This window comes from Triticum dicoccoides, chromosome 4B (genome assembly GCF_002162155.2).
Source record: "Triticum dicoccoides isolate Atlit2015 ecotype Zavitan chromosome 4B, WEW_v2.0, whole genome shotgun sequence".
Classification (NCBI taxonomy): domain Eukaryota; kingdom Viridiplantae; phylum Streptophyta; class Magnoliopsida; order Poales; family Poaceae; genus Triticum; species Triticum dicoccoides.
The window spans coordinates 438,486,493-438,495,982 of record NC_041387.1 but is presented as its reverse complement, the minus strand read 5'-3'; the positions used below and the strand labels follow the sequence as shown (position 1 = coordinate 438,495,982).

Sequence of the window (9,490 nt, the reverse complement as noted above, 5' to 3'; positions counted from 1 at the left end):
CCATCCGGCCGCCATGCCGCTGAAGAAGTATACTACCCCTCGCACCGCTGCCGGTGCCGACGCCACCCAGCCAAAGCAGAGGAAGCCGAGGGCGCTGCTGGCAAAACCACCGGGCATGTCGAGCGCCGACTGGAAGGCGGAGGTTCAGCGCCGGGAGGCTGTCACCACCGACCAGCGGAACAGGCTCAACGCCAAGAGGGCCCGGGACGCGGCCGCGTCGGCGGCGGAGCAGGCAGAGGCGGCTCGCGCGAGGATGATGAATCCACCCGGCGGCCACAACCCGCAAGCCTGGAGCCAGCAGAGCGTCAGGTCGCCGGCCGGCTTCTCGCCGTCGCCACAGCCCTGGGGGTGCGCGCCCTCGCCTGGCTACGCCGACGGTGACGCGCACGGCGGGTTCAACCCCAACATCACCTTTCCGCATGGCCACCCCGCCCAGCGCACGCCCTCACACGCGTTCGCCGGCGTTCAGTACCCCCCGTACACCTACTCGCCGCCGGCTTACGCCGCCGAACTTTCGAGTGATTGATCGCCGAACTGTGGCATGGTGATCGCCGAACTATCTGGTAGCCGCTGATCGCCGGACTTGTGGCGTTTTTTTGGGTAGCGGGAAATGTCAAGTTTGAATTTATAACGTCTTGGGGCCGACACCTGGGGACGTGGCTGGGAACTAGATCGCCCCAGGGCCGAAAAAGCGCCGGCCGAAGGGCCAAAATAGCGCCGGCCGGTGCGCTGGGGGGCCAAACGAGTGGAGATGCTCTTATGCATGGAACATGGTCTATTGCCAAGATACCCCTCATATACATCTCTCCCCCAAATATAAATTCAACTTGATGTATGTATAGAGTTAGGGAAGTAGGAGCCCCTACCAAAAAAAAACAGATCTGGTATTATTTTATTTTCAATCTACAAAAACCCACACAAACACTCCACGTATGCAAATGACCTTAAATCTATTTCCTCTACCATTAATGTCAAGGCTAGCCAAGTAGGGCCTTTAATTGAGATACTGAACTGAAATCCTTGAACCTGTACGAAAGCACGATTAAGTCCCTAAATCTGAAAGTAAGTTTACAGATCTACTAATTTGCAGTAAAATATGAGCCCATTTGATGAAGAATGTCTGGGATGCTCCAGTTTCTATCATGATACCAAACTATAGATTAAGATTTGATACTTCCTCTGTTCAGAAATATGACACTTTAGAAACGTGCTATACAATACGAACTCCTCATGCCTGATATTCAAGATCATCAGCCGAAAAATATAAAGGAGGTTGATCTCCTTTTCCATTTCCAGGAAGTCCACCAGTTGACAAGATGTCACAAAGTACCTTTAAGATATAATTAACAAACAATTTAACTTATGCATGCCAACCACTTCAACTGAAAAACATAAACATGGCATTTTGCATACATGTCTATAGAAGAGGATGTTTACAACTCACGCAGTTACAAGGAAGATTGAAAAGAAATTGCTCAAGATTTTACAATAATGGAACATACAGTAGACTACCTGTAGATCTCTACCCCAATCAACAGGGTCACTGACAACAAACACTCCTTTAACTCTCTCCTGGTAAACATCATATGGTGGATGCATTTTCTCAGACATAAAGTCTTTACAGTTTGGTTGTCCCACTTTCCATTTCTTGAAAGGAGCTAGGGGGTCAATTTCCTTAAAATGTGATGAATAGTCATCTATGGACAGAACCTTTCTGCACATAACAGACAATTCATGAGAAATACACGCAGCATAATTCACCTACGGTCGTGATAGCCTAAAAGCAACATTGGATTACCTAAACCCATACTCAGCCATCACTGATGCAGGCTCTCCTTTTCCAACAGCAACAATAAGATCATCTTCAAAACTGTAGTAACAGGAAAATGTTGTATATTCCGTTCCGGAATAAAAAATCATGGGTGAAAATCACAAACATTATCTATAGAACAGAACTTATAAAGACTACTTATGTACTTCAATATCATTACCGCTTTACCAGATCTCTGTAAGGAGAATGGCCATGCACAACCTGCATCATGATCACAAAAATTTGCAGAAATTAACATAGGAATAGATGCAATATTCTTTTTCATTGAACTTTGTTGTGTTAGTTGTTAGTTAAAAGTCTACTGTTGTGTATGACTGTTCATAAGCAATGGGTAATGAGCCATGATGATAGTGTAAATACCTGTGCTGGAGAGATGTTAACTCCCAAAAGCTCACTTAATTCTAGGGCCCGTTTATGCTCTGGAACACCACCTCCTGCCAAAAAATTGAAAAATCTTAATAATATCAATAAAGAGATTCAGCAATATAACTGAGAACTGGTAAGCATCACGGTGCCTCACTGTAAAAAGTACAAACCATTAAACATAGGATGGGTATGAAAAACTAACTGCTCAACATTGTAAACCATTCTTCCTATAGAAAACATGTTTCCTCTTAATTATCCAGATCGTTCAGCATTATTCTTGTCTGAGCAAAATACACAGGTCAACCTCGGCATTTCAATCTTTATAAGGCTGAATCCAGGTGAGTTAAGATGATAATACAGATGGTGCCATGTTAGGGCTGTTTTTTTAAAACCACATTATGCTCGTGAAATTTCATGAAATTAACACTACGAATGGTGTAACTTTCATAGATAATTGCGTATGTGACCCCACAGGATTGCGACACGCCGCCGCCACGGCTACAATATAGTGGCATATATTGAAAAACATCATGCATACAACTGGTTTTGTTGTAGTACAGGAAGATATTAAGCTCATTAGAAGAGTTAAGCCAACATCCGGCTCGTTTTGGTCTAAACAACGGAAGCAATCCATCACTCTGTATAGAAATTAATTTGCGGCCATCGGAGATAAATAGGATGTGCTATAGGACATAGTAAACTACTCACCATTGGTTAAGAAGAGAAAAGGAATCTTCAGGGTACCTGAAAAAGAGGCAACAAATGATGATCCACAAGCTACTAAGTAACACATGGTAGGGCATTAATTTACACTGCTAGCATGTTTATTAAAAAACAACATACTGATGCAGCCTAAGAGTTCACCAATCTATTACTACCTCCCTGCAGTTTTGACCATTTACTTCCAGTATGAATATGTTAGTAAGAAAATTAGAAAATCATGTTGCTATGAAGTATATTTCATGAAGATCTACTGGAGTTATTTCCACTTGAGCAACCTAAATATCTTTTATGTACTATACTATTATAAGTTTGACTGTTTGACCACATGCTCTCTAGGAAGTCATCAATTTACAAACATAGCTATTAGTAGTGCACAGCACAAAAATCGATGATCTGTAGCCAAATTGACATAGTCCGCACAAACACCACGCCAAACACAAACCTAATGCCTAGGACCTGTTTGATGAAATAACGCAAAGGCTCCTAGCACATGTCGCCAATCCGCCCACTCCTTTATAACGTCATTTACAAGCACCGAGGTAATTCAACCAAATGAAGCAGGTTCCGAGAAGCACGGGATTACCATCGTCGGAGTAAAGGCGTCGGATGGCCTGCGGCGAGCCCCCGATAGGGCTACGGCCGCGCAGGATGACCCCGTCGATGTCGAAGGCGATGCCGAAGGAAGGCCTCGCCGGCGCCGCGGCGCAGTGGGACAGTCGGCGGCCGCGCGTGCCCTGGAGCTCCGCCCGCGTCCGCGCCGCAGCGCGAGCGAGCACGGAGCGAAAGCCCCTCATCATGCCGTCAGAGAACGCGACGTGGCGTGGCGAATTGTGAACTCTTTTTCTCGCGACAAAAAAACCATAATGTTAACGCCCACACGTGTGGGCATTCACCACTTCGACCACACACAAACATCTTCGTTGGCTTCGGTACGCACGAATCTTATAGCAAACAGGCCGGTTTCGGCGCCACGTAGGATGAGTCTCGTGTGCGGTGTGCGAGTCAGTTCGCCCGTACGGTGGTTGCCATCTCGTGGTCAGCGGTTGCCACTCAGAGGCGTGCGATGGAACTGCCATGCGCCCGCACGCCATGCTTCGATCGCGGTTGACGTCAAACACGTCGCACACCCCTCCACCCTCTCCCTCACGGTTCCATTTACTTACTCGCGACGCATTTACTGGCACAACCCACTCGCACTTGAAACCCCTGAAGGAGAAGGCGAAAGGAGAAGGCGACGGCGGAGGCGGAACAATCGACGGTGTTCGCGGCCGTCGGTGGTGCTCGCCGGAGCGGAGCGGCTTCGCCAGAACCCTTGCGGGTTGAAGGTAATGCTCGCTTCATCTCTCGCAACCACTTCCTGCATTTTTTCCCCTTTCCCTCCCTATTCGACTCCTAGATCGATTCCTAGAGATTCTGGCGATTCGGCGTTTCGTCGGCGTTCCTGTCGGCGTCGAAGTTGTCTGCTAGCCGTTTTTTGGTGGCACTGGGCAGTTTCGTCGCCGCCGCGGCGGCGGCATCGTCGGTGCGGTTATGCCTGTTCGGAGGCACGCACTAGTCTTGCGCATGGATGCGCATTGGTTTGAATTTGTGTTTGCAGTCAGTTCGTGCGAGAATTTTGAGGGTGATTTTGAAGTCGAAGTAGTTGCCATTGAAACCTAGATCTAGTTAGTTTGGTTTTGAAACTGTAGAACGAGGCGAACTTGGCAGAATGAATGAACGTGAACAAATGTGTGGCAACTAAACTCCCTGAACAAATGTGATAGTTGTCACAAACGTGTTTTCCTTTGCGGCAACAAATTAATGAAAATGTTTGTCATAGTTGCCACATTCAAGCTTTCACATATGGCAACTAATTTTATTGAATGACTATGATAGTTGCCACACCCACGTTCTTTCATGTGTCAAACTGAATTTTGCTGAATTTATATGATAGTAACCACAAACATGCTTTTTCATTATGAGATCTAATTTTTTTTGAATTATTTGTTATAGTTTCCACACTTTGATAGTTGCCACAATCGGTAGTCAATGCAGTTTCGGCATCCAGCTGCACTCGACGGCAACTAATGTGCACATCGAGTGTGCGTGTTTGCCACTTGGATTGTATAATCATGTGGCAAATAGAATGTGAACACAATGTCTGTTGCCACAATGCATATATGACAGTGTGGCAAATTGGCTGCATAATATGACAACCACATTTGCGTACCAATTGTGTCAGATGCCATATCATGTCTGTTGCCATGTTACAGTCAGTACAATGTGGCATTTTCATTGTACTACAGACGCAATTTTTTCGTTTTGCCACAATGACTTTTGTGATATCTGAACACACTGTGCGTGTTTTCAGGTTATCGATTCAGATGTGGTTTCATTGCTTTTTTGTACTATATTGGGCTAACATGGCAACTTCAACATTTTGTTTTCAAGTGCATTAACCAACGTGCTTACTTGCCACGTTTATGTTCTCGACAATCATAGGGGGGGAGGGGGGTCGCGTGCGTGTTCATGCTATATTTTTGCATTCACTAGTTGACATTTTCTGTTATGTGGCAAATGCTTACCTCTTGCATTTATATTTTCCCCCTTAACAATTTGGTCTGTTCCTACATCAGCAGAATGGCTCGTGGCGATCATCAAAATGATGACAATGATTTCATGGATCCACCACAGCGTAACCGGGCAACTGGACGGAGAAAAGAGGGCGACAAGGTAACTGTCCACACACCCGCCCCATCTCCTCCCGATTTTTGTTATTGGTTGGCACCTATATCTTTTGTAGTCGTCTGTCATGAACTAAATTTTCATGACATTGCAAAACATGGCAACAGCTGATCACTTTTGTGTCTATTTTTTGCAGAAAAAGAAACGTGTTCGCAACAGAGCCTCCCAGGAACGTCTGACTGTGTTGATTGAAAAATTCACCGACGATCAAAAGGGGGCTGCTGCTGAGATGGGTATGCAGGCTCTGATGGATGTCCGGTGCACGAACCTTGTCAACCCTGTATGCGACTGGCTTGGTGAGATCTACGAGCCTGCCTCCAGGGAATTCGTGATTCCGGGACGCGGAAGACTTCCGTTGAACGAGGAATCCGTGTTCTGCACTTTGGGTGTGCCTCATGGACATATCAAAGTCCCGTACGAGGTTAATAATGAGATCGAGGAAGCGCTGTTTGCCCGTTTGTTTCCTGGATTGGAGTCCATGCCGAACACGTCTGTACTGGCAGATTCGCTGCAGGCCATGACGACGCACGGAGATGTTTTCAAGATGAAGCTACTCATGTACCTCATCTCAGCTGTTTTCGCGCCGACCACTTCCCTTCGCCCAAGCAACAAATGTTTCCCCATCCTGGTGAATGATCCATCCTTTCTACTTTATTTTCCTTCAATCTTCTGGCTCCGATGTCACGTGTTAAGCTAATGACTGCCAGTGTTTTCGTTGTTTTTTTGTTTGATTTCTGATGCGGCAAACTTTTTGCCCTGAAATTTTGTGTGGTGCAGGCGAATCTGAAAAATGTGAAGAACATAAACTGGTGTAAGTTTATTGCCGACTTTCTCCATGATGCTTTCAAAAACAAGATGTACCAGAAGGGTTGTCGACTGCATTTAATGGTATTTATTTTACCAGATCTCTGTGTGAACTCTTGTTTATAACACAGTTTTATTCATACATGGCAACCCGATCATAACAAGATGGCAACTGCCATAATGACAATGTGGCAACTGCCATAATGACAATATGGCAACTGTCATACTGACAATATGGCAACTGCCATCATATTAGCATGGCAACTGCTATCACAATATGATGGCGACTGCCAGCACACTATGATGGCAACTAGCACATACATACTATCATTGGATCATACATTATCCTGCTCTTTTTCCCAACTACAAAGTACCCATGATGGCAACTGACATTTCTTTCTTTGTAAAATTGTTTTAAATCAGCTCATGTATGTCGACTGTCTTGATCTGTCCACCGTGGATTTCTCTGGGGTAGGAGGCCCGCCGCCTACGCACAAGTTTGCTGTTTCTGCGTGGACCATCAACGCTGTCAAGGTTGTGCTTGCCGCAGACAGGGCAACTGATACCACATATGGAAAACTACAGGTTAGTTTTTGTTTATCTCTTCACACGGCATGCTTACAAATTTGACATGAGGCAACTGTTGGGGATATTACCACTAGGCGTGAACCGGCCTGCTTGGGCCGGGATAACTTCATTAGTGGTATGAACAGATGAAGGCCCAAGGCCTGTAGCCGGTTTAGAACCTGTAGCCGTAAACCGGCCTGATGTGCAACTTGTATTGTAAGTTAGGAACAAAGAGATACCAACCGGGATACGAGTATGGACCGGTTGGGACTCTATGGACCGACGGGCGTCACCCGTGTATATAAGGGGACGACCCGGCGGCGGTTCAGGAGGAGAATGACAACTCGAGTCTAGGCGAAGCTTGTTGCTCCCTAGCCATCGAGACCACATCAATTCCATCGCAACTAGACGTAGGCTTTTACCTTCATCGAAGGGGCCGAACTAGTATAAAACCCTCGTGTCTTTGTGTCCGCTTTAACCCCTTCAAGTAAACCCGTAGCGATGGCTCCATGACTAAGTCCTTTCGCTAGGACATCTGCCGTGACAAATCCACGACAGTTGGCGCCCACCGTGGGGCGATCGCACGATGGTTTGACGATCTTGGAGGGCAAGCTCAAAGGACTCAAAGGCTATGCTGTGGGCCAGATGACCAAGAGTCGTCGTGGCAAGATCTACATCGACGACGCAGGATGGGGTCCCGAGGCCGATTCGATTGAGTACGGGTACCGGGTCCCCTTTGGTGGCATACACGTGTTCATCGGCAAGATCGGTGAGCCGGGGCCTGAGCCGGACATCTGCATCGACCTCGTCGAGACGGCTCAGCGTGCGAGATCTACCCAGGCTAAACCGGCTGTGAAGCGTGCCTTCGTTGGAGTCATCCACGGAGGAGGGCGTGAGGACGAGTCAGAACACGGTAGCGAGACCGTCGTCTATTCCGGCGATGAGTCCTCGACTGGAGAGACCGAATCACTATACCAGTTACAAGACGACCAGGTTAGGGGCTGTTCCGATGGCGACAGTATTCCGGACCCCCCAGGCCAGGTCAACCGGGTTGGAATATTCATGGCCGGCACACAGGCGGCGAATCACTCTTCGACCGCCGCAGCGATGCTCTCCGGATCAGCAGGGGCAGGAGGCCTTGTGCGCCCGCCGGTTCAAGTTCTATCTCATCTGTTTGATGCACTAGCCGCGCTTATGGCAGAGGACAATTCGGCGGATCAGGAGGCCCATAATGCAGAAATTGCAAAGGTGAGAGAGCAAATCGTGCAAGCCAAAGCGGATCTGGCCGCAGAAAAAGACAGGATGGCCGTAGAGCGGGCCGCTTTGGACGCCCAGGCTTATAAGCTCATGCTTGACCAGAACGCATCACAGGAGGTCTTAAAGCGGAAGCACAGATCATGCCTGCCGTTAGGGTTTGATCCCCGGAATCTCTTTCACACTCCAGGAGCTGGACCCAGTAATCCGCCGCAGCACCTGGAGACAAACCGGATTGAGGCACCAGGACCAGGGGGGCGGTCCAACCTCGCCTGATGGAACCTCCTCAGCAGAACATTGTGATTCTTCCACCGGTCCAGACGCCCCCAGGTCATTATTCTAATCCTATGGACAACCTTGTTGCAGCTGCCGCGCGATTAGAGGCTATCCCAGTTGAAGGGGACTCTCCGCAAGCGATAGAGACGCGCCGGGTTAAGGAGCTTCTCCGGACCGCGCTGATTCAGCAGGAAGCATATTCATACAGCCGTGATCGGATTCACTCTACGCCCCGTCCAAGCCGGAGCTATAGCAGGCGCTTGGATGAACCGGCCATATCGAGCAATGCGCGAGGCCGTGAAGCGGCCCGTGGCAATAACCTGGCAGGTGGTGTTCGCGATGCTCAGGATGTGGTGGACCGGGCCCGAGCACGGAGGGAGGCCGAGTTAGCAGCACAGGATGATGCGGGTCAACTTACACCGGTTCGCCCTACCACCTTCGCCGGACCAGGAGTCACATCCGCTTTGGGAGTGCCTTGTTTAATCCCCGCTTTACGCAATGTGCGCCTGCCCAAAGATTTCAAGGGTCCACGCAAGGTGCCGAATTACACCGCTGATTTATCCCCTGAAGCGTGGATAGAGAGTTATGAGATGGCCATGGAGATGTTAGACGTGGATGAGACCGCGTGTGCAAAATACTTCACCATGATGCTTGAAGGCACGGCTCGTACCTGGTTGAAGAGCCTACCGCCCAATTTTGTCGGCTCATGGGCCCAGTTGCGGGCCCGGTTTATCCAGAATTTCAAGGATACGTGTAAGCAGCCCAAGTCCATAGCAGACCTGGCGGCTTGTGTCCAGGGGGAAGGAGAATCAATGACCCATTGGGTGCGCCGCGTTTCGGAAATTTTGCACTCGTCCGACAGGATTAATGCTGACTCTGCGATCTTAACCCTGGAAGGCAACTGCCGGTTTGAGCCTTTAAAATTGAAATTGGGACGCATGAAGC

General features: G+C 48.3%; 1 protein-coding gene across 1 annotated transcript in view; it reads right to left on the bottom strand.

Annotated features, from left to right (window-relative positions):
• Positions 1–3,735, bottom strand: part of LOC119290739 (uncharacterized protein YKR070W-like) — an 8,644-nt gene extending 4,909 nt beyond the window's left edge. The window contains exons 1-7 of the mRNA XM_037569376.1: positions 3,504–3,735; positions 2,906–2,941; positions 2,192–2,265; positions 1,992–2,032; positions 1,799–1,870; positions 1,513–1,714; positions 1,235–1,330 (exon numbers count right to left, since the gene is read on the bottom strand). Of these exons, the coding sequence (XP_037425273.1) occupies positions 1,235–1,330; positions 1,513–1,714; positions 1,799–1,870; positions 1,992–2,032; positions 2,192–2,265; positions 2,906–2,941; positions 3,504–3,717 (735 nt within the window). The 5' untranslated portion in view covers positions 3,718–3,735. The remainder of the gene's footprint in view (positions 1–1,234; positions 1,331–1,512; positions 1,715–1,798; positions 1,871–1,991; positions 2,033–2,191; positions 2,266–2,905; positions 2,942–3,503) is intronic.
• Between the last annotated feature and the right edge of the window lie 5,755 nt (positions 3,736–9,490).